Below are 23,775 nucleotides of genomic sequence, written 5' to 3'. Positions count from 1 at the left end.
CACCACTATCTATCTCGTGATGGATGTTTCAACCCCTTGGGTTATTATAATGGGAATCTCGCTATTTATCATGCATTCCCATTCAAACCCCCATGACTCTAGCACTTCAAGTGCTAGTAAAGTTATTTGGTACTAGTATTTGGTATTAACAACCACACCCGCGTGAGCATTTAGTATCACGCAATCCATCCCACCTATTCTCACATACCTGTTTACGTGCTATCGTACATACATTCTCTATGATTTGCTTAGTGTATTAAATATCGCCCTCTAAAAGGATGCCGATCAACTGCCATGTCCCCTCTCCCAAACACAGCGAGTTCGGATAGAGGCTTGGTTAATTCATTTATTTCTACTTCAGCCCGCGGTTCCTTTGTTGATAGTAGTAGCAGCTCGGGTTTTGAATTATTAGACTTGAAAGCTGCGAAGTCCTCACGTCAAAAACCCCCTCGGATCTCAACCAACATGTCTTATCAACCACTAGCCTCAGATGATCCTGACGAACAGAAGACTTATGGATCTTTAAATACAACCCCTAATCATAGTCCCACGGCTCTCACGGGTCTTTCTAGCGAGAGTTTCGATGTAGAAGATCCTACGACAAACATAGATAATCCATTCCTAGATTCCGAAACTGCGGAGTACTGGCGAGAGGTCTACAACAATTGTCAATACGAATGCAGACATGTTTTTAATCCTAAACTCGAGTGGTCGGCCACAGAAGAAAGGGAGTTAATTCGGAAGCTCGACTGGAGAGTCTGCTTATGGGCGGTACGGAACCGTTCACTTTTCATTGCCGATAACGACCTACCTACTGATGATTTAATCCTGTCTATCTAGTGTGTGATGTTTTTTGGCTTACAGGTAGACCGCGGAAACCTCACACAAGCTGTCTCTGATAATATGCTCGATGACCTCGGCTTGGACACCAATGGTATGGATCAACATGTTTAACATTCACTTGAGGTCTTTAGAGCAGGGCTTTTCCTACACCCCAATTTACCACCACTTAGGCGTCTACTTAGCTGGTTCGATGACCGTACTGACAGCAAATAGACTATAACTACGGGCACTCGGTTTTCTTAGTCTCGTTCCTGCTTGCCGAATTGCCTTCGCAACTCATTTCAAAAGCTGTAGGGCCAGACCGTTGGATTCCTATGCAGATGGTACTGTGGTCTTTCGTCGCCATTTCGCAGTGCGCGTTGACTGGCCGCGTATCATTCCTACTCACAAGAAGCTTGCTTGGCTTCCTCGAAGTAAATATCCCATGTTTCCACTGAGGCTCATGTGTGCCTAGGTTCTCAGATCTAACCTTCTCTCCAGGGAGGTTTCATTCCTGACCTAGTACTCTGGCTCTCATACTTCTATACCTCGCGCGAACTGCCAATACGACTCAGCTACTTCTGGACCACACTCTCGGCGACAGGAATTATTACTTCCTTGCTAGCTTTTGCACTGCTGCATCTTAGAGGCTTCCTTGGCTGGGAGGGCTGGAGGTGGTTGTTCCTAGTTGAAGGGTTTATCACCCTGTGTGTGGGAGTAGCGTCATTCTTCATGATGCCTGCATCTGCTGTACAGACAAAAACATGGTTTCGGCCAAATGGGTGGTTCACAGAGCGAGAGGAGGCGATCGTCGTGAACAGAGTGCTTCGCGATGACCCTTCGAAAGGGGACATGCACAACCGGCAGGCTCTAACGCCAAAGCGACTATGGGAAGCGTTAACAGATTACGATCTATGGCCTTTATACGCCATTGGTCTTTGTGCTTTCGTGCCGCAATCACCACCGAAGACATATATCACTCTCACACTTCGATCTCTTGGGTTCAGTACGTTTAGCACAAACCTCCTGACTATTCCGGCCGTAAGTATGCCCTGTGCCATCATGTCAAACCAAGACTTGCTCATCTCAACTAGGATGTAATGCACATTATCAACCTAATTCTCCTTACCAGATTATCTGAGTGGCTGAACGAGCGATCGTTGGTGGCTATGATACAACCTCTTTGGACCCTGCCATGTATATTTGCTCTAAGATTTTGGGGAGGGGTGGTTGAAGATAGATGGGGTACCTACGCAATCATTATGACCCTGCTCTCATATCCATACTGCCGTATGTGCCTCGTCTATACGTTTCATGCGGAGCTAATGTATCCCCAGATGCGATCATCGTCGGGTGGTGCTCCAAGAACTCCAATAATGTTGGCACCCGTACAGTTTCAGCTGCATTGTACAATGTGTGACATCCATCACCTTCGCTAGTCCACTGCATTCGCTAACAAAGCTCCAGATGAGTGTCCAAGCCGGCAATGTGTACGCTTCTTATATATACCGTGAAGATGATAAGCCCGTTTATCGTCGGGGAAACACCACTCTGCTCTTCATCAACTTATTCTCCATCCTAATATTCCTTCTAACGAAAATCTACTACGTGTGGAGGAATAAGCAAAAGGAGAGTATATGGAATGCTCTAAGCGAAGAGGAGCAAGTCCAATACAGAAAGACAACCAAAATCCAAGGCTCTAGGAGGCTTGACTTTCGATTCGCGCATTGACGAAGAACAAGCGACTTAGAGTGGTATGCTCTTTTGTTGCCTATCCTCAAAGATATTCGAGTAGAGTCTCCTACACAGAGATGGTGAATGGTTCTGTAACCGATATGACACGTCGACCTTTGACCAAACACCAAGCAACTTTCAGGCCGTGATCTAGCCAATTCACGCTACCTACATACCTATATATGTTAGCTACGTCTTTCAGGAAGCGCGTCAACTCTTGTCCTGTGTAGGTATGATGAAAGGTGGCCAGAGCTTCATCTGCATACCATAGCGATGGATTACATGGATGAGAAAGGGGGGGAGGCTATTATACTGCATCTATTCCAACATGCAGCAGTCCATGGATGTTGGGAAAGCCTATGCCAGTACCATAGAAAGCCTAACCGGTGCTTAGATTTGAAGGAGACAGATAGAGATACCTAAGCTTCTAAGAGAGGATTAGGCTCTAAGTGCCCAGAATTCCTGCCATGTGTCAAATGACCTCACTAACTCAAGCAAGATCTTAAAGCTCCGCGTGCATGCATTGGGGAGAATGTCGGTAAGTAGGGTATGTAGATGTCCAGATAGTAGTGCGATGGTGCACGTGGTTTGAAGTTTTAAGCCTCACTATTAAATCCTTGTACTGCATTAGCATGATGCTCTGTATGTATGTGTCTAGGTATGTATGCAGGCCTCGGGATGCATCGTGCGTTTTGTTGCTTGTTGCCAAGCCCGTCAAGTCTTCCATCTACCTAGGGTAGGTATCTCTCTCGGCTGATCATCCGGCTCACCGAGCATTTTCGATCGTGGCGCTCGACGCGGTGAGTAAAAGTATTCTTCGGAAAGTTGTGCCGTCCGTATGGGTATCAGTAAAAACGAAAAAAAGTTCTCATCGTCACATCCATTGATACCTACCTATGTACACTCGCTCCGATGGAAGTAAACACGATAAGTACAGTATAGATTTGGATGGATAGGTAGGTATGGGTATGTCAATAGTATATCGACGCATCCCTGTGAACACACAGCAACCTAGCACTTTTTATCCCTGTCGCCGCTGACACAACCCTTGGAGCTCGAGATGCAGGAACAAAATTTTTTTTTTCTTTTCAAGGGCGTTGAGTTGAGTTGGTCGCGGTGAACGACTGGTCTGAGCTCTGTTCACACGAGGGTGCCAGGATAGCCTACGGAGTACAGTACAGCAGAGCTCGCCTTGCTGGGTTGGGAAGTTCTTGATGATGTGTGGAGTCTACACCGCTGACTTTCGTAGGTGAAGAGGTGTAGAAGAAAAGAAACATTGGTTGCGGCTCCATAACCTACCTGCCAACTAACTAACTATTATCATAGATTTGTTACAGTGCTGTGGTAAGTGTCAGTGCTCGCCTATGTGTGTCCGCAAGCGGTGAGCCCTAGCATGATCGACGGCTTACTTGCAGCAAAATGCTGTTCCCATATCCACCTTGTTGCGGTCTGTTCATGTACATTATTGTGCATTGCATAGCATATACTAGTAATGATGTATGCAAGGCAAGGCAAGATGAGTACGTAGGTATGTAGTTCGCTTTAAGCTTCCCGTATGTAACTACTCATAGCTGCATACACTTGCTTGCTTCTTGTGCCTTAGTTGGGTAGGTAGGTAGACATATACAGATGTTCTTCAAAGTCGATGGTGTATGTAAGTTACCACATCTTGTTAGTAAATCGCCGGTTACGCCATGTGTAGCCCAGGTCCCTGAAGTGATTGCCATACAATGCCTAGTAACTGTCTAGGTATCTACCTAGTAAATAGTCTTGATTCGATACACATCTGATACTGAGTTTTCCTGGGGATATACTAACTTATGCGGCGTGTTTCTATTTTTGGTCCCCGCAAGACAATGCCAATAGGTGTGAAACGTCGATACTCCCTTTGACGACAGTGTTCCCTTTCCCCGGATGTATTGGCGTTGAATTGAGACTTCCAAGGCTATCAAACGCGAATAGTTCTACTACATAACTAGTATGTACATAAGGTGTAGAGTGCAATGGATCTTGGCCAAGCTTACAAAAGACCCTATATTCAATGTTAGCATTGATGATGTAGCTACTAAGTACACATGTATATTCGTAGTCAATACTGGATACTGTTCGATAAAGCCAAGTTGACTTGACTATCATAGCTCGGCGATCAATCGCCACAATGTTGAATAAAAAGGTTCAGCTGCTGTGAAACAGAAGAAGCAGTTGGAAGTTCGAAGCGGCTTGGAAAGATTCTAGTGTACATAAGTACTGCCGGTAACCTTGGTTACCTGGTCACAGCTGGTATGAAGATTTTGAGCTCGGATTTGTATGATGCAATGTATCCAATGGCATTTGACAATTCGTAAGAAATAGTTACATGGTTATTATGTACAGTAGGTTAGTTAGTGTCTTCTATACAGGACAGATTGGACATTGCAATTGAATAACACTGAATTTGATTGAACTCAATTGATCAAGAATTGTGCATTACTTGTACATGTACAGTACAGTACTAGGTATTGTACATGAAAAAGAATAGTTATTGAATACCCTACATAGGTACTAACCTTAGGGTAGTACTAGGTAGTTATTGAAGAACGATTTGAACTTTGAAGATCGTTTGTTACTTCCAACTTCCAAGGTTATGTACCTAGGGTACTACAGTTACATAGTCCTAACGTTAGTCGGCTCTAATCCGGATTTAGCCATGCAACAGCGTAGCGCTGCACAACCTACCCTACCTTAGAAGCGCTAGAAAGAGCTTGTGCGGGCCGTTGAATGCTAGCAAAGAGGTTACTAACCACTTATGGTTATGCATCGTACGTTGATTGGTTGATACGACTCTTAGAGCCCACCGTCATTGGCCAATGGTTCGACCCGATATCTTGTCACTGTGGCAACCAGCTGGGGCGTCTGTCAACATACAGCTGTACCAACCCTGGTAGCTTTTCCCTGGAACTCGACAGCTCCAGCAACTAATAACATTTCTATACTATCTACAACACTTCACGCATACCTTGCCTACATACTTCCACCTTATCTTGCATACACAAGATCATCAATCCCAGAAATCTTATCCACATTGAATTTGTTGTAGGAAACAACAACTTCAATACACACTACCTAAACACGACCTGAACACTACCTGATATTCCTGACCAGAACGCGAAGGCGGACTGTCATCTCACACATAGTCCTACTATCTGCCTGAATAGGGCATCACTTACACCCATCTAGATCCCGTTTTGCCAAGTTTGCCTGCTACTGCTGAGGACGACATAAAAGACTAGTTTGCCCGGCCAGACTGGCTTGCGCTGCGTGAGGTGAGCAGTATAGCCAACACCCAGTCCTGATCACCATCCAGAACGTGTCTCCAGAGAGAACGTGTCTTCAGACCGTGCCTTCGTGAGGTTGTGGTCCGAGAAACTCAATGACTAACGGATACATGCAGTTTCGGAACCAACTGATAGCCATACCAGGTATTGGCTCCCAGGATTATTAAATCGACAACGGACCCCCTTTTCCGAGCTCGACTCTCTTCACGATGCTGTCCAATCCGCCTCAAGGCGGTCTTCAAGCCCGAAATCGGCAACACCGACGACAGAATTCAACACCAACAGGCTTCGAGACGATGAAGATCGCAACAAACCTGCCAAATATGCATCAACACCAGCAACAGCAACGAGCGCGAATGACCCACAGACGGGGCATGAGCCTCGATACTCGACGGCAACAACACAACCAACAACGACAACAGATGCAATCCCCGGCAACATCAACACGGCAGGAATTCTCCACGGTAAGTAACGCTACTAACAATACAGGATCAATCACATCACAGCATGTGCTGCGAGAAACGCAGCAGCAACGCATAGCTCGCCCGGGCCCCCAGCAGGCATACGCGAACTTGGCAAGCGATGACGCTTACCTGATATCCCCCCACGGGACACCACGGACCCAGGAGTTTGAAGGACAAGGGTTTGGTAGCCTGCCAAACCAACAAGACGTGCAACTTAACCTTGACATGTATAATGAATCGATGAATGCTGCAATGATCAAGAAGAATCAAGACAATTTCTCCAGCAATGTAAGCACCTCTCACGAGTTCGATCAATACCCTTCTAGCGCCCTGTCCACGCCGACATTCATGAGCTTCCAGGACAGCCCAACAGGCGGTCCTGGCTGGATCTCCGAGGGAGAAAGCTCCGGCCACTCGAGACGGAGTTCCCGTCGGATTAGCAACACCATCATGGACAGGGTTGCCAAGTTTGAGAACATGGGACTTGAGGTGCAGAGACCGTTAACACCACACCAGACTGCTACAGGTAAGCACTTTCTTGAAAAACTTCGAATACCTCGGCAGCATCGTGGGCTAATGAAAGCCAGATTACTTCCCACTTACCCCTATGGATACACCCCATGACCGAACCATCAAGCATACTACCCAACAGCCGCAAAGGTTCTCGGAAGGCTACGATGAGTCGATGGAAGAAACTGTGAAGCCCACCAGACCGCCCACCCATCGACGGTCTCGAACGACCTTTGATGAGATGCGGCAGGCAGCTGAAGGCCAAGTTTCCATGCCTGTGCCGAATCGGACCAACACCATGCCTCTGATGGAGACGTTCAATCCACCATCGGACCCAATGGCCGACTTTTTGAATATGGGTCACATGGGTAACCATGGCCTCAGGGTTGATACTACTTTCGACGGGCTTCCCGGCCCCTCACATCCTCTGAGCACCAGTTCGGATCTGTCGGAGCACACGACCCCCATCACACCGCATATGAGCGAGTTCAGTAGTTCATTTGACTATAAGCCAGATATGCGACATCCCAACCTAGAATCATCAGACATGCTCTCCACCAGCGAAGAAGGAGGGCTCTCTACACAGAAGCCTTCCCGGCGAGAGTCTCCGCACTATGCCCAGCATCGACGGAACGAGTCGATGGCGAGCATTGCCAGTGCGGCAAGCATCGCCAGCATCGACATTGAGAAGACCAAGACCACGACGGGAATCACGATGGAGGACATCCACCAGTACATCTCGGGGCCGGATCCCCGAGACAACAAGTGGACCTGCACGTTCGAGGACTGCAACAAGAAGTTCGGCCGCAAGGAGAACATCAAGTCGCATGTGCAGACGCACCTCAATGACCGGCAGTACAAGTGCCCGACGTGCCACAAGTGCTTCGTCCGGCAGCACGACCTCAAGCGGCACGCCAAGATCCACACGGGCATCAAGCCGTACCCGTGCGAGTGCGGCAACAGCTTCGCGCGGCACGACGCGCTGACGCGGCACAAGCAGCGCGGCATGTGCATCGGCGCGTTCGACGGCGTCGTGCGCAAGGTGGTGAAGCGCGGGCGGCCGCGGAAGCACCGGCCCGACATGGACGAGCGCAAGGACAAGGCCACGCGTACTCTGAAGAAGAATATGTCGGTCTCGTCCATCTCGTCGCAGTCGGGGTACTCGGACAGCTCCGCCGCCAACTCGCCCGAGAACGTCGAGGCCGACTTCGGCATGCTCGACATCATGGATGTGTCGCTGGGCGGCACCACCATGAACCCCAGCTCCCTCCAGGGCGGCGGTAGTGGCGGTGTGGGTTCGTCGGCGCCGATGCCGAGTCTCGCGGCCGAAACGCCGATGAGCAGCAGCAGCAGGCCGTCGCCGTCCGCCACCAGCGTGCACTCGTACGTCTCGCAGCTCTCGCACATGTCGCTCCATCACCACCAGCACCAACAACAACAACAACAACAACACCACCAACATCAGCACCACAGCCAACACCAGGACCTGGCCTCGGACGTGCTGTCCTCGCAGCCCGGGTCACCCGCCAAGAGCGTAGCCAGCCAGTTCAACGAGCTGCCGGAGCTCTCGCGGTCCTCGTCGCCGCCATCGTCGGGCAACCGGTACTACGACGCCGCGGAGCCGCACTCCAGCAGCAGCGGAAGTGGAAGCAGCAGCAGCAATGCGGCTGTGGAGACGACGGCGGCGACGACGACGACGGTGGCTGGCATCCCGAGCTTTGCCACCATGGACAACGATGACATCCTGCTGCAGTTCACGAACAGCGACTCGAGCCTGCTGATGCTCGGCGCCGACAGCAAGTTCGACGAGGCGTTCGACAGCGTCGGCATGTTCACGCATAATGATGATCTGTTCTTTGGCAGCAGCTAAGCGGCGCCGAGCAAGGTTGTTGTTACCTATGCAGTGCCGATTCTTCAGCATTTCGAGTTCTTTTTTCTCTCCCCCTGACTTGAGATGAGTCGCGGCAGGCCAGCCATTCGTTGTCGTCGTTGTTGTTGTTTTTTTCCCCTTCCCCCTTTAATAAGGAGTTAGCTGGGCGAGAAGAAAAAAAAAGTTAATGAAGCTCATGTGTTTTTGAGTAATAATATACTTGGCCTCGGATTCCAGACCCTACAAATTTTAAAAACAAATATGAATTGAAGAGAAGAAAAGAAAACTGTTCCTGGGTTTCGGGGTTCTCTAGATGTCCATGTACGATAATTATATGTTGGGAACTACAAAGTGAATTGGGAGGTTTTTCCGGGGTGAAAAGGGGTTGGTTTGCACAAGGGCTTTGGGAATGGGGTTGTGATTTTTTTTCTTTTTTTTTGGTGTTAAGAGCGTCGATATATGAGAGAGTGTGTGGCCGTCTTCTTTACCTTATTCTTTTTTTTTTATTAAAAATTACGCCGGTCTTTATAATTACTTGTGGCGGTGGTGAGTTGAGTGAATATTTCAGAAAGAGTTTCTTCTCTCCATAGGTTCAAAATATTATCTATAACTATTGGGTTGTAATCCGACGATTTGGGGTGTACCTGCATATGTACACACACATGTACGTGACGCGTGACGATGTTTTGAATGTTGTTTGTTCAATGTTGTTTATGGAGGTGAGTATGTGTGAGTAGTAGTAGTATGTGAGGAGTGAGGAGGATATCGGGGGTGAAAGTTGGCGGCCAGTTGCCAAATCTAATTAACTACCCCACATTTTATTTGGAACTCATCAAGGGCTCCCGCTCACGTGATCTGCAGTTGAATGTGCCTATGGAAAACATTTGAAGACTAAAGTTAACTAATTCAGTACAACTTTTACCTCAATCATAGCATCATCTTTTATGTCGGTCTCAATGAGAATTCGATTGTCCCCACTACGTATAGTTCCTAGATATTCTCACCACATATACCATAAAACCTGGAGATCCTTCTACTCAGCACTCGCAGCACCCAATATCATTACACCATGTACTCTCCCGTACATACGGTTCTTCTATCCCCTTGGCAACACCCCAGCTGTCAGCCTTACTAGGAGTTTGCCTCAAGGCGTAGATGCCGATATCCTCCTCCTCGGGTGCGGAGATGTGCGCAATATCCTGTTCACGGCATACACAGAAAGGGGATTCCGTAAGACTTTCAATTTACCCCTCTCGAGTATCTCACTTCTCGAATTTTCGTAACCTTCGTTTATATCATGGGCCATACTGATATGTACAGCACCTAGAAATATTGATATCACCTCTTGCGATATTGAGCCAGCCATTATAGGTAGGTACCTGGGTAGATAAGCAGGCAGCATCTCTGACATGCTTGGAACTTTGCTGAAATATTCCAGCGCGCAATGTGTTCCTCTTCACTCTCCTAATCGATGGTATAAATGCCGATAGCGCTTGGGATATTTACTTTCACCTCCTTATTAGCGAAGGGTCAAAAGATGGTATCGAGCACCAAGCTCAGAAGCTCGTATCACTATCAGAAAGTATCGATCAGTGGAGAAACGGTCCCTATGGGTCTATACTCAAGTTCCACGATGCCGCCTCGTTGCAGCAAGTTAGGCATATATGGTCCAAGTACGGCTCACAGCAGTCAAAGGGTAGGGCTAGCTTTGAAGTTGACCTTGAGCGCTCCCGGGAGCTTCTTCGGGATAGAATTGGGCTTTCCGATAAACAGATCTCCGAGGGACGAATTCCCATGTCCCTCTCTGGTCTTAGGTCCTTGGCGCCAATGACGGCTGCCTCGACGGGCGAAGTTAGTGAGGCTTTCGTTCATTTCTGGAAGCATGGCAGCTTCTCCAAGAAGCCAGAATCATCGCCTAATCCACTATTCTTCGAGACGATTTGTGAAACTAAACCCCTTCACTATGGTACGGACCCCCTTCTAGGATTCCACCTTGCAACTACATTGGCCAAGTTATCCCCAAGCTCTCCACTCCGTCCTAAGAAGACACGCGACCATGTACAAAATGTCGTTGAAGCAGCCAAGACTCAGTTTCGTGAATGGGTTGCAGCCTTCCAGGCGATCCCCAAGAATCTTCTTACTCTTCGTTTCACCGTGACTGATGCTCTGTCGCTCAGCTATGCCTTGCAGAGTGATACAACTCCGGAAAGTATACCAGCAAGCAATTTCCTTAGAAACCCTGACCTAAGACTCGCTAAACGTAGCTCGGCACCAGTAAGATTTGATGTGATTGATACGTCAAATCTCAGCGATCATCTTGGTGCACTGAACTTGTTGGTCGCCGCTACACCGTTGCTGAAAAGATCCCCAGGATCTACTCTATGGATAGAGACGTTAGTCAAGAATGAAGAGACAACCAAACAGCGATTCGATGCTTTACTTGGTGGGCACTTGCCAACGATGTCTATCCTGCTTGGTTTAGCTCCATTTGACCTATGGACTAATGCGACTTCGGTGTCCTGCGTAGACGAACTCTTCCTCAACAAAATACAATTATCACGGCCAGCCCAGCAGTCACACATACGGATAGCTTGGAAGTTAAACCCGGCTTTCCTACAATCAGCTAAGACCTCCCCGAATTGTTACGTGGAACCCATTGCGCTCGCGAAGGCGTTGTTTGCAGCTTTTAAGCAAATGTTCGAAAGCGAATATGCCGCCAACTTTCTAAGCCTTTCATTAGAAGACATGAGAAAAAAGATTAAAAGCACCATGTATCCGGTCTTTCACAAGGGCAGTTATGCAGCCCTAATTAAACGGATTCAAGCAAATATATCTACAGACTGGCCTGCCTTCTGGGAACACTTACTAGTACTGATCAACAAAGATTGCCTGAATCGGCAGGAGCTAAGTGTTCAGCTGCATCTTCAAGGAGTACATACCGAGAACTGGCTAAAAGACAAGTCAATGGATCGAGTCCCTAGTGCCGGCGGGTTCTATGCTTGGGAAAATATACCTGAAGTGGTATGCGTCACAGTTGTGGTACCGAGGAAGCAGATTGACAACCTATATAGCACGATCCCGAGTAGAAAAATTGCACCAACACTAGAAGGCTTTCTGAAATCAGTTAAAGATGGCGGCTGGGCGAATTTCTTTGGCAGCATGTACATCGCCTTCGGGCACATCGAAACATCGGGGAGCCGTGAGACCGAAGACTTCGCAGTAACAGTTCGGCAAGATCCTCACGGTCTTCAGGGAGACTCCCCCCTGATCGCTTCTTTCTATGTTCCATCGGCATCTCTATACGAAGATCCAATGAATGCTAAGGTAGGGGTAAACGTTCAGTACACGCCGTCGAGTCTCAATGTCTTCTCACATCTTCAACCTACCATGGCCGTTCATACGACCGCGATCCACGATACTTCCAATGTCTTTATAACGAAGTACGCGCCTGGGATGTCTGCCTACCCTTTCCCGACTGCTCAAACGGCTACTTCGGCGATAAGTAGCATTGCCCAGAGTGATATACCCACAACGACAACCATGACTATGAAATTAAAAGACGACAAAGCCGTGTCCCTATGTGGCCGCGTCGACTTTTCATCGTCTCAACGAGGCAAAGCGCTGTTCTCAAAGAAGGCCCGGGCAAGGCTTCGTCAATCCTCGGCACTCTCGATCGACATCGCGTTCTATAAGAACTGTCTGGTTTGCCCTGTCTCGTTCCCAGCCCCAGTTCTTAAAGAAACTACCGAGACACATATAGTATTCAAGGAAAGTTATATTACCGTTGACGCACCCCTAGCCGATCCTCTCGATTCAAGGTCGCTGTCTTCATTTATCTATCCCATCACACTAGGGGAAGGATCCATACCCACCCTACTTAACAGCTCTCACGTCAACCTAGACTCATTGCCAATTCTCGATACGAAAATCTCGGATGAGAATGCCAACAAATGGGTGACTCGATTAATTTCGTGTCAGTTTTCTGTCCGCGAACGAGAGATACGAGACTCGAAGGTTGGGATGACTTCACGTGTCAATTTCAAGGACTCCATTTTCTCAATGTTTACGTTGGCCTTGGGGCTCCATGCTAATAAACAGACCAATTTATTCGTCCTCGACCATCCCAAGGATGGCATCCAGGCCATAGTCATCATCCGGTCGGTTCGACTCCACGGTGCCGAGGGGTCGATAGTAGCAGATGCCGCAGTAATCCCAGCTACGAGACGTATTATTGATTCTAAAGATATTAAACTTGTCGGCCTCGCGTTTGGAGAGTTAGAAAATATTTCCAAAATCACCGTAGATGACGAGGAAGTGGCGCTCTGGAAACATGTTCTCCCTGTGTTCGCAGAGCGTTGCCGCACGTGGAGCCACACTCCCGACTGCGAATACAAAAAATCCGGAGCCACCATTCCATTGAGCACAGAAAAAGAGATGCCGTACCTCTGTAGTTGCGGCCAAGGCAAAATACCAAAGGACTTCATAACCTTGCCTAATTTAGGTGCTCTGGCGTCGAAGCATGCGACGCGCATAGCCATCAGCCCAACATTTTCTGTGCCGTTCGTCGAGGATATCGTAGATCTTGATTAAGTATCGCAATTGTGTATACCTTGGTAGCAATGCAACTCAGAACGGAACAACAGCACACGTTATGGGGCACCTCACTATCAATCCTACCTTGTCAAATAATCTCCTGAACTTGTATAATTACTCTGCCGCAGGGTGCTTGGAGTATGCCGGCAGGCCTATGACTATGCCAAACTCACCACTTTTGACCCCGCGTCACCATGATCGTCGTTCGGATACAAGCAAGGAATATCCCACGAATAGAAACAGGTGATAAATGCCTATACGGTATCTGCCAGATCTAAGCCTATGAAATAAGGAAGGTTACACTCACTCTCAGTATCCTCCCATTCCAAACTTGGGGGCGGCCTATTCCACGAATAAACTATAAGCTCGAAATCATGTGGGAAGGGTTAGTCCTACTTATACTTACGCAGAAAAGGCCGGTGCCAAGGGAGTTCCTTGGGTTAAGCTTTGATATCACCTACCTAGGTAGATGAAAAATGTAGCCTCAGCATGTGGCCCCGAAGCCTGTTTTATCCCAAACAATGGGAGCACCCACCTTCACAAAACCCCCTGACTACGGCAACATGTGTCTATAGTTGTAATGTACATAGTTCCCAATCTCAGGATGCAGATGGATAGTAACCGTTAGGTTGATACCTAGCACATGTCAGGATCTAGCCCGCCATCCCGACGAAGGGGTGGCTTGTGGATTACCAACAATCCAGGCTTCTAAGATGGCCCTGTGACGAACCTCTGGGCCTGTTCTGCATGACTAACAATGAGTAATTAGTCCATTCCACGGTGGTTCGGTGATTTGGTAATGCAGAAAATTGGCCAACGAAAAAGTCTAGGCCACACAGCATGTACCTTCCCAAGTATTATATACATAGGCTCCTTTGCCAGCCAAGAAAGCTCTCCAGAAGAGTCTCCAGGGAAGAGTAGGCGAAAGAAAGCGTTCGGTATCATGAAGCAGAACCTGCCTCTCCTTTGCCTAAGCATAGTGCTCGCGAGGGCCCAAGATCCCAGGATTCGTGCCCTCCCGTCCGACTCCGTTCAGCTCACTCCAGAGGACATCAGTGATTTCTCCGCCTTAGACTTTGGAGATGAAGACATAGCCTCCCTAGAGGGTATTGACTTCCCCAGCTGTAAAGTCTTCCCAGGCGACCAAGGTTGGCCGTCTGAGACAGAGTGGGCTCAGCTAAACGACACTCTCGATGGCGCCCTCTTACAGCCGAAACCGCCAGCCGCCGTTTGTTACTCGGGGCCTGATTTCAACCCGGAGCAGTGTCAGTTTCTCATTAGCAACACGTCGGCTTCGCATTACTGGCTAGACCAGCCACTCACTTCACTGACAGAATGGCCTCAAGGCCAGACATGCATGATCTCTTCGGACCCCCAGGGCAACTGCACTCGAGGAGGGTTTCCTGAGTATGTGGTCAACGTTACGAACGTGAAACATATCCAGGCGGCAGTTAACTTCGCCAGAAACAAGCAGATTCGGCTCGTTATCAAGTAAGGTGAACTCATGTTGTTGTGATGATCACTCCTGACTTCCAGGTGGCCGATGCACTAACAGTATGCGACAGGAATACCGGACATGACTTTGGCGGAAGGTCCCTGGGAGCAGGATCCATTAGCGTCTGGACGCATCACCTCAAGGAGATGGAGTTTCTCCCTTCGTATACGATCGGCCCATACAGTGGCATGGCTGTTCAATTTGGAGCCGGCGTTGAGTCGTGGGAAGAGCATAACTTCATGGCAGAACATAACATTTCGGTAGTCTCGCCTGGGTGTTCTACAGTAGGGGGCGCCGGTGGTTGGATGAGCTCGGGAGGCCACACCACCATCACCTCCAAGGTTGGCCTGGGGGTCGACCAAGTGCTTTCTCTCGGAGTCGTAACTGCTGCTGGGAGATTTGTTACCGCCGATCCATTCACTAACACAGACTTGTTCTATGCCATCCGGGGCGGCGGTGGAGGTACGATTTCACTTCTCCCAAGACTTGGCGTAGATAAAGTATTTTTTTTTTTTTGGCTAACAAGGTCTCCAGCTACTTACGGTATAGTTACCTCCATCATCTATAAGGCATATCCGCCAATAAGACAAACGTCATCTTCGCTCAATCTTATTCTGGCCAACCCTTCCAATGCGACCACGCCGCCCCCAGGTACGGTCACGGACGCCGATACATTCTGGCAGGGTGTCAGTGCATACTACAGATTCGCTGCTAGTATCCTCGACGTTGGCGGTTTCGGCTTCAGCTACATCTATCCGCAAGAAAACAACGGGTTCCGATTCACCACGAGCTCGCAGTTCTCCGACTTCACCCGCGACGAGGTCGTCGCCTTCATGCAGCCCCTCTACGACGACCTGCAGCAGCGCCTCGGCATCAACCTCACGAACCCGACCTCGCTCTTCACCGGCGTCTACAACTCGCCGGGCGGCAGCGGAGCGAGCGGGCCCGCCCCAGGCAACACGCGGTACCGGTCACGGCTGCTGCCGCGCGCGAACTGGGACGACGACGCGCTGTGGACGCGCACGATGCGGGCGATCCGCGCGGCGACGGAGGGCGGCTTGGAGCACGACTTCTACTTCCACGGCACGCTGACTTCGCCGACGGCGGAGGTGGCGGGCTGGCCCGGCCGCGACGCCGCCGTCAACCCCGCCTGGCGCAGCAACCGCATGCACGCGATGCTCATGGACATGGCGCCCGCGCAGTCGAGCGCGCGCGACGCCACGATGCAGGGATACATGGACCTGCTGCGCGAGGTGTCGCCCGACGCCGGGTCGTACATGAATGAGGGGGACCCCGGGGAGCCCGACTGGCAGCAGGCGTTCTATGGGACGAATTACCCGCGCCTGCTAGGGATCAAGCGGGCGCGGGATCCGTGGGGCGTGTTCTGGGCGCCGACGACGGTGGGGAGTGAGGGGTGGGAGGTCAGGGCGGTGGATGGGTATGCGATGTCGCAGAATGGGAGGTTGTGTCGGGTGGGGTAGATATCAGGTAGGGGTCAGGTGTTAGGCAGAGCGAGAGTGGTTAAGTGGAAAGGACTGGTGAGGTTTCGTGGTGTAGAGGGCCTGGGGAGGCACAGATTGCCAAGTGTATGATATTATCGGAATCGTAGATGTCTTGACTGTCAGTGAAGAATGATGAATATCTACTTAATGAAAGATACTGAAAAAGCATAAGGTGTATGTACTATGTTGCCCGTGAGTGTTATAGCCGACCACGAAAAGGGGGGCGCATCCAAATAGGCTATCATTCGAACATTTCGTTTCAGTACGTAGGTACCTAACTATTCATAAGAGGTGGGCAGATCAAGAATTAAGTACTGACGTCTGGCGATCTCTCTGTTTTTATAGCCCAATGGAAAGGGTAATCGCTATTTCAGCTGAAAACCAATGAAACCCCCCTATTCCTCACGTAGCAGAGGTTAGAATACTTCGAAGTCATAGCGAACGAAGCCTTCTATTTGGATCTTTTCGCCCTTTCCCCGACAAGTAAGTTTTATTCCCAATCGAATTTGAATTCACTTTGAGCGAGAAGCTTCAAGCTAAGGTTTGCAGTAATACTAGAACAAGCTGGTGACTGATGCATATCTGATAACATACCTGCCTTGATCGCTATGGGGCAAACCTGCATCAACGTACTTTTGACCTACTAACCTACCTAAGGTAAACGCTATAATCATGTCTAGAGTGTAGTCGTAGACAGTCTCTTTGGCCAAGCCCCGGACAATATCCTACATTCGGCCTGCGCTTTTGAAGCGAAGAGCTCTGGCACAGTCTACAGTTTTGATGATCCAGATGGAATTGTAACAAGCCACCGACATCAAGTAACGAGACATTAGGTATGGCTTCATATAGCTAGCAAAATACAGACCCATCCTCTAAACACTTCTTCCTGCAAGTCCCCTCTCTCCCGCAACCATGGCCAGAATCTGCAGCCTCGCCCTCCTGGCGACAACAACCCTCACCGTTCCAGATGGACCCTCTCGGCGATCCATTTCGCGGGGTTGCGCTGCCGCGCCGAGGTCTCTGCGTGCGAACCGGGGGAGGTGGGCTGCGGTTACCCCGTTCAGCTGGACTGCGAGACCGTGGTTGACGGTCTGTTAGGTACCTAGGCAGGTAAACTAAACTTTGGGAGTTTGGTTTCGAGTGTGTGTGTTTTTTTTTGAGCCTTGCTATGTGCGTGATGGGTAGGTACCTACTTAGTATTGATGTATTCATGATTGGAAGTCTGCATTATTAAAAATTGTGTAGTAATACGTCCATCAACAGCGTCTCTGGGGGCAAGAGACCTCTGGCTTGTGGTTCGTTCTTTAGACACTTACTGTTGCAGGTGCCTCAGGCACCTTTAGGCTCCACTAGAGCCATATGGCCCTTATGGCCATATATTGGCACTCCGCCATCGTAGTTAGGAATAAAGCAAGCTTTCTTCCTTTCCTCTTCCTTCTTCTTGGTTGCAGTTGTACTGCAACACTTACTAATTTGCCTCAATGCATCCTTATAGCAAGTATGTAGCAGAATATATGTTCAAGGAAATCTTAAGTGTGCAAACTGAGGATCAGTGGATTCTTTCGGACTTAAACTCGGGGGATTTAGATATGTAAGCAATAGTTAAAGGGGTAAGATGACTAAGGGCAAATTAAAGGGGGTGGCCATTTAGTTACATGAATCATTGTCATCATCATCGGCTCCAACACGAACAATGCCTAAAGGATTGAACAGGACGAACAATAGTTATTCATGAATTATGTTAGGCAGGTTTCTCGTTTCACAGATCAACCTGTCATCTATGTGCGGCTACTACGTCATACACTTCTGCGCCGAATCTGTAGGATATGGCTTGTTTGAGACATAGAAAATAGCTAGACTTGGACTTGGACTTGGCCGTCAAATGTGTGCATTTTCATACATACCCATAGTTATATCCACCCACTCGAGCACCAACGAGTAAAAAAAAAAAAATGGCATCACCCAACCCCCCACCAACCGGCAGCGACAAGACGAACTTCCCTTCAGACGCATCACTGCCCGGCGAGCACTTCGAAGTGCGGCAGACGCACCTCACCGGGGACTACAAGCCGGACCCCTCCAAATCCCTGCCGCTGTCCCCCGCGCGGCAGGCGCTCGTCGACGACATCATCGCGCTGTACGAGATGCGGCCGACGGTGGAGCGGGTGCGGCGGTACACGGCGGACTGCGTGTACAACGACCAGTTCGTGTACGCGAACGACCGCCACAAGATGGCGGGCCAGTGGTTCGCGCTGCCGAAGCTGTTCAAGAGCGCGCAGAGCCAGGGGTACCAGGTCGTTACGAACGATCGCGATCTGATACAGTTCAGGCATGAAGAGGTTAGTTAGTTTGATCACTTTTGCAAAAATCTACAATCGCGTAGTCTATTCTCCTGTCTCTCGGGATCGGAAGCTGATAGGTGAATATATATGTACATATATAATCTAGGCATGGACCTTCAAGATCATTCCCAAGACGGCCGTGATCAACGCGCTCGTCAGCCTCTCGCTCGACCCAGCGAGCCTCGACAGCGACTTCATCCGCGTCAAGTACCACAAGGACCAGGCGAACGACCAGGACTACTCTAACGAGGGCTTCGGGGCGACGCTCAAGAAGTGGCAGTCGGACAATGTCGTGAAGCTGATGAGCAGCCCGGAGGTCAAGGCGTTCGAGGCCGATAGGGACGCTGGGAAGGCACCGCGTCGGACGTACGGTGAGGGCCGTGGGGATGCGCCGGTGAAGGATCTATAGGTAGTAATTATTGGGCCGTTGCGTATGCAGGTACCTACCTAGGTTAGGTACTTATTAAATATACGATATAATTACCAAGGTTTTTGAGCCTCACTACTTGTTTTTTTCTTTCCCTTTCTAGCTTCTATTTTTATGTCGAGAGGTTGCTTGTCTTCTTTTTCCGGAACACTGGAAAAGATATTCAGATATCCAAACCTTGGAACCCCTTTTACCACTTCACATGTGTCCCCTGCTTTCCTTAACAACTCACCGTGCGAAGTGGAGCGTGTGGAGAATTTCAGCTATGTATCTTGGACAAGTCTCGCAATTTCGATCAGTGCCGAGGATTATACACCGGGTGATTCGGCGGGATGGTGGGTCTTGGCGGCGGCTGGAGCGTGAGTCTAGAAGGTAATTACTTGATACATAGGTATGGAAGCAATTAGTAACATAGTATGTACAGCTTGTCCACTCGACTGTAGAACTTCACACAACGACGTCTGGAGATTATATACCTATTGTAGAATATTTCGAAATGTGTAATGAATAGTGGAATCGGCTCATTAACAGGAGATATTGACTGATCGGGATTGCCCGGCTGTGAGAAGTGAAAAATGTTGGTACTGTACAATTGTTGAGATTCGCTTGACTATGTATGTATCTAGGTTGGTGCCTGCAGTAATAGACGACCTTCTTCGAGGCTGACAATAATCAAATATTGTATTTACCATAGTAAGCAACTCCTTGGATATACATATCTGTGCACTTTATAGTATTAGTGAGATATGTACGTACATCCTAGTTGTGAGTAACACAGCTTCGGGGAAAAAAACCCCTTCAAGATCTATAAAACGCCATTGCTATGCAGATTTAAGATGATAGTGTGCTATTTTGGGATCGTGGACTTTGCTAGCTTACTGGACGCAGCTGTGTAAGATGGGGCTCTTTGGGAAAGGGGGATTTCTATTCTTGATGTAGTACCTAGCGTTCTATCATATGTGATTTGTTTTAAGAATCGGTGTTGGAACTTGGAATATGTATGTGTAAATGTGCATATTATGTACATAGGAGCTGCCTATGTACTACTAGTAGTATGTACTCTTCCAAGGCTGTCTCTCAAGATACAGTTACTTTCATATGGTGGATGTCACTGGATGAAGAGGATATTGTAAGTGTCTAGCAAGCTTTTGCTATGATAGTAAGCATGATATTTGACACCGGATGGCTTCATGATCGAGGATAACCTTGGAAGCGATGCTGGTTGGTTGTCTGATGTAAGGGGCCTAGAGCACCGAACACGAGGACCAAGGCTGTGGCATCTTGGAGAGCTCATTAAAAGAAATGATGAATTCGACTGCACATGTGTGTAAAAGATATAAATACATACACGCACGTTTGTACATAATAGGTAATTATGTAGCGTTACCGAAACTTCAGCCTGATTTTATCCATCATGCAAGCCAGATGTAGGCCAGATGCAAGCCACTCAGCCACTTGATCGCAGATGGAAAAGACGAAAAAGGTATTTAAACCGCTCGGTCTTGTTTCGGATGACTTGGTTGAACTTGCAGCTCGTGTCAGTTTCTCCAGTCTAAATATCTTGGTCACGACACGTAACAATGGTACATGACTTTCCAGAATCCAGATAGGTATTGAAGTCTTGTTTTGAAGAGAAGCACTTCAATGTTGAGATGCACATGTGTAAGTAACTAGTATGAGAGAAATGCCGAGAAAAAGGTTCGGACTAACGACATCATCGCGCATCACACCAACCTGGCTGTGGAAGGTTTTGAAGCAATTCGATGCTTCTTGTGTTCCCAAACAACCGACCTAGCACTTTTCCAGCTAATTCTATCAGTTTGCCAACACGTTTTCTTGTTTCGAGTCGGACTTGGCAAACTACCATTACTCAAAGCTGAGTGCATAGGCAAGGAAAAAGAGGAGAGCACGTCGCAATGCTAAGGTGCCGATCCAAAGTTTTAAGGATGAATTTATTTGTATTCTAGGACTGCGATTCGTCATTGTCGTCCGCCAGTTTTAAGTTGTGTTCTTTTGCAACTATTTTCAGTATAGACCACTATGTACTACCTAGTAGTATATGTAGGGTACCTAAGGTAGTACAGTAGCCTGTCAGTTAGCTACTGTCAGTAGAGTATCATACCTAGGGTAATTAGTTGACACCTAAATTGGGATACTTTAGGTACCTGCACACCTAATATCTGTGTAAGTTCAGCTAGCTTAAGTGCCAAACAGGGTAGTTTACCAATTAAATGAGGGTGTCGCGTCTAGGAATGAATATGAATAAAGCTTGAATAATTATGGGTGGCCAAGCATACATATCATATGTACCTAAAAGGGGATCGAAAGTATCAATAAAAAGTAAAAAGCAAAAAGTAAAACATTTGTACAATTCATGCATCTGAAATCTCAGATTCTGGAAAAAAAAAAAAAAAAAAAAAAGGCCAAATTGAAAATACCTGTACCTGTAACTATCCGTCAGCACCTAATTGACTGCGCCGACACAGTACATACAAATTGATGTTCTACATATGCATTACCAAACTCTTATTAGCATTGAATCTTGTACAAAAACAGGTATCTATCTAATACATAATAGTACATTTATGGTTAATCAGCCGGCGTCAGGAACGCTGGACGGCTTTACTGGGACAATCCATGGATTTTAACTGGTTTGGCTTAGTTTGGCTTGCTTGTGCATGGTAGATCGTGTTATGCGTAGGATAACGTGGATAACAGCGTTGTGCAGACACATTGTGGCGCGAATAAGAAGCCCGAAAGAGGTAGGAGCCTGTACGAGGATACAGCTCCTATTCTGATTAAAAGGCCAATCAAGTACGGGAGGTGGATACACACGCGACAGTTTGGAGCCACTGATTGGTGGATGATAGTTCTTTAGGAAGTTTGCAGGGGCTAGTGGCACCTTAAGTGTGAAAGTGCTTAAAGGGCTAAAATTTCAAGGTTGAATGGCCCAAAAACTACTGCAAGGGGTCCGGGCGAATTGAAGATGGGATGCATTGAAACTTGGAAATAATTGGCTAGATGCCTAACCTTGGAAACGAGCGAACAAACAACATTGATAGAGTGAGTGAATAAGAACCTACTAATAGAAACACATCGATAGATAATACATGTGTATAATGGCAGTGATGGACAATTAATGGATAAATGAAGTAGGAAACAAATCAGTTCATCTACATAGAAGGATGAATTGGAGGTGAAGGGCGGGAAACATCTTGTGTAGAACTTGAAGTAAAAATGGGCTGTTCAATGTTGCGCAACAACGAAAAAAAAAAAAAAGAAAAAAAGAAAAAAAAAAGCGCGCGCAACATAGTTACATATTTTCGACTTGGCCAACATTGGGAATTCAATGTTGTAAGCACTTGAACAACTTGAAAAATGTAACTACATGTGTGTATGTATGTACATCGACACTGTGCCCAAGTGTCAGGAAAGAAATAGTACTATGTACAACAATACAACACGTAAGTACATCCATCAATTCCTCCCCTGGTCAGACTTAATTTCGCATCTTCTCGCTTGCTATACTTTTTTCGGTAAGGAGCGCAGAGGACAACGCCGCCTATCGAATTAAATCCCCACAAATTCTTCTGATTCCTTTTAACTATCCACCGTTGGCCCATCTCGCCCATCTCGCCTAGGTACCATAGGTACAGTGGTACACCCTGCCATCCTGCCATCTCTGTCTGCACATCTGCCTGCATATCTGGGTAGCAACTGCAGCAACTGCAGGAACTTGCAGAGGCAAGAGTCACTGCCCAGATAGCTACGGGTACCGCATGTAACCACTAGCAAGTCACCCGCCAACTCACCCACCAATAAGCAGGCGAATTAGTCACCCAATTCAACCCAGTCCAACCCAGTGCAAAGTTACTGCAAGTACACACCTAGTTACATACATAGTTACATACAAAGTAGTACCTACATTCTACTGCACGACCAGGGCCCTTGTCCTTGTCTGGGCCTGTGTCTCTCTCTTCTCTCTCCCCAAACCTACCTCGTGTCTCCCTCCCTCCATCTATTCCCATCTTCTCCCTTTCCGACATTACCCCCCGACCTGCCTTTTCACCAAAAACAAACCCCATTCCCACACACTCCCTCAAAGTTACTCAGGCTAGTCAGTCCACTCGTTTCCCTCCTCGTCTGATCTCGACGTGTACTCTCGTTTTTCCTTTCTCTTTTCTGAATTTGTGGTTTTCATTCTTTCCCACCTTACCCTCACGCAAACACCTCCACAGGTCGCTTTCTGAAGGTCATCGTAACATCGACCTCAAATTCAATTAAGAATTAGAGTAAGTAAAAGAAGAAGAACAAGAAGACCACAACGAACATATCCCTTGATACATATCGACTTCGACAATACAACATCGCGATTCATTCGTATATCACTGCCGAAACCATCCGTCACAAACTGTTATCCCCGACGAGCTTGAACTCAACGCACCTCATTTTACATTACCTTACCCTCTCCAACAAGCTATCTATTAAGGGAAACATTACGACTGGTCGGACAAAGAAAAATATATCTAACTTTAATTGTTTTTATAGCTGCCCATTGTTTCCACGCCTTTTTCACGTGGACGTCATTCTCACAAACAACTTAAAGGAGAAGAAAGAAAGAAAGAAAGAAATCCCGTCTAACCCGACTACGACACAGTATAATCGGCAAGGAACAATCGTCATCAAAGGGCACGTCGTCTTG

The 23,775-nt window shown here is 47.9% G+C and overlaps 5 protein-coding genes across 5 annotated transcripts; all 5 read left to right on the top strand.

The window, feature by feature from the left end:
- Positions 1-465: 465 nt before the first annotated feature.
- On the top strand, positions 466-2,553 carry GGS25DRAFT_516267 (allantoate permease; the record flags this gene model as incomplete). Its single annotated transcript, XM_049263180.1, has 7 exons — positions 466-771; positions 841-934; positions 1,057-1,256; positions 1,324-1,863; positions 1,917-2,112; positions 2,160-2,236; positions 2,290-2,553. 7 exons carry the CDS (start codon positions 466-468, stop codon positions 2,551-2,553), a joined length of 1,677 nt encoding a protein of 558 aa, XP_049112576.1.
- Positions 2,554-5,856: 3,303 nt separating this feature from the next.
- Positions 5,857-9,019, top strand: GGS25DRAFT_96446 (uncharacterized protein). The gene is made up of 3 exons (XM_049266179.1): positions 5,857-6,860; positions 6,922-8,431; positions 8,543-9,019. The coding sequence occupies exons 1-3, from the start codon at positions 6,080-6,082 to the stop codon at positions 8,712-8,714; spliced, it is 2,463 nt and encodes an 820-aa protein (XP_049112575.1). The 5' UTR covers positions 5,857-6,079; the 3' UTR covers positions 8,715-9,019.
- Positions 9,020-9,670: 651 nt separating this feature from the next.
- GGS25DRAFT_528587 (uncharacterized protein) lies at positions 9,671-13,705 on the top strand (the record flags this gene model as incomplete). The annotated part of the gene is made up of 3 exons (XM_049265201.1): positions 9,671-9,944; positions 10,035-10,085; positions 10,153-13,705. The coding sequence occupies 3 exons, from the start codon at positions 9,671-9,673 to the stop codon at positions 13,302-13,304; spliced, it is 3,477 nt and encodes a 1,158-aa protein (XP_049112574.1). The 3' UTR covers positions 13,305-13,705.
- A 545-nt stretch (positions 13,706-14,250) lies between these two features.
- Positions 14,251-16,283, top strand: GGS25DRAFT_516263 (FAD-binding domain-containing protein; the record flags this gene model as incomplete). Its single annotated transcript, XM_049263179.1, has 3 exons — positions 14,251-14,798; positions 14,873-15,264; positions 15,337-16,283. 3 exons carry the CDS (start codon positions 14,251-14,253, stop codon positions 16,281-16,283), a joined length of 1,887 nt encoding a protein of 628 aa, XP_049112573.1.
- Positions 16,284-17,985: 1,702 nt separating this feature from the next.
- Positions 17,986-19,089, top strand: GGS25DRAFT_511634 (uncharacterized protein). The gene is made up of 2 exons (XM_049262731.1): positions 17,986-18,643; positions 18,753-19,089. The coding sequence occupies exons 1-2, from the start codon at positions 18,257-18,259 to the stop codon at positions 19,053-19,055; spliced, it is 690 nt and encodes a 229-aa protein (XP_049112572.1). The 5' UTR covers positions 17,986-18,256; the 3' UTR covers positions 19,056-19,089.
- Positions 19,090-23,775: the final 4,686 nt, after the last annotated feature.

Source organism: Hypoxylon fragiforme, assembly GCF_022984875.1.
Source record: "Hypoxylon fragiforme strain CBS 206.31 chromosome Unknown GGS25scaffold_10, whole genome shotgun sequence".
Classification (NCBI taxonomy): domain Eukaryota; kingdom Fungi; phylum Ascomycota; class Sordariomycetes; order Xylariales; family Hypoxylaceae; genus Hypoxylon; species Hypoxylon fragiforme.
Note: the sequence above shows the minus strand (reverse complement) of the source record. Positions and strands in the feature narration are given on the sequence as shown.

What these genes read in the sequence shown, in the direction of transcription:
- GGS25DRAFT_96446 (XM_049266179.1), top strand. Translation starts at nt 6,080, where the DNA reads ATGCTGTCCAATCCGCCTCAAGGCGGTCTTCAAGCCCGAAATCGGCAA. An exon ending in ACCACACCAGACTGCTACAG is followed by an intron (nt 6,861 to 6,921) that starts GTAAGCACTTTC and finishes AATGAAAGCCAG; the next exon opens with ATTACTTCCCACTTACCCCT. An exon ending in TCGCGGTCCTCGTCGCCGCC is followed by an intron (nt 8,432 to 8,542) that starts ATCGTCGGGCAA and finishes GACGACGACGAC; the next exon opens with GGTGGCTGGCATCCCGAGCT.
- GGS25DRAFT_511634 (XM_049262731.1), top strand. Translation starts at nt 18,257, where the DNA reads ATGGCATCACCCAACCCCCCACCAACCGGCAGCGACAAGACGAACTTC. An exon ending in TACAGTTCAGGCATGAAGAG is followed by an intron (nt 18,644 to 18,752) that starts GTTAGTTAGTTT and finishes TATATAATCTAG; the next exon opens with GCATGGACCTTCAAGATCAT.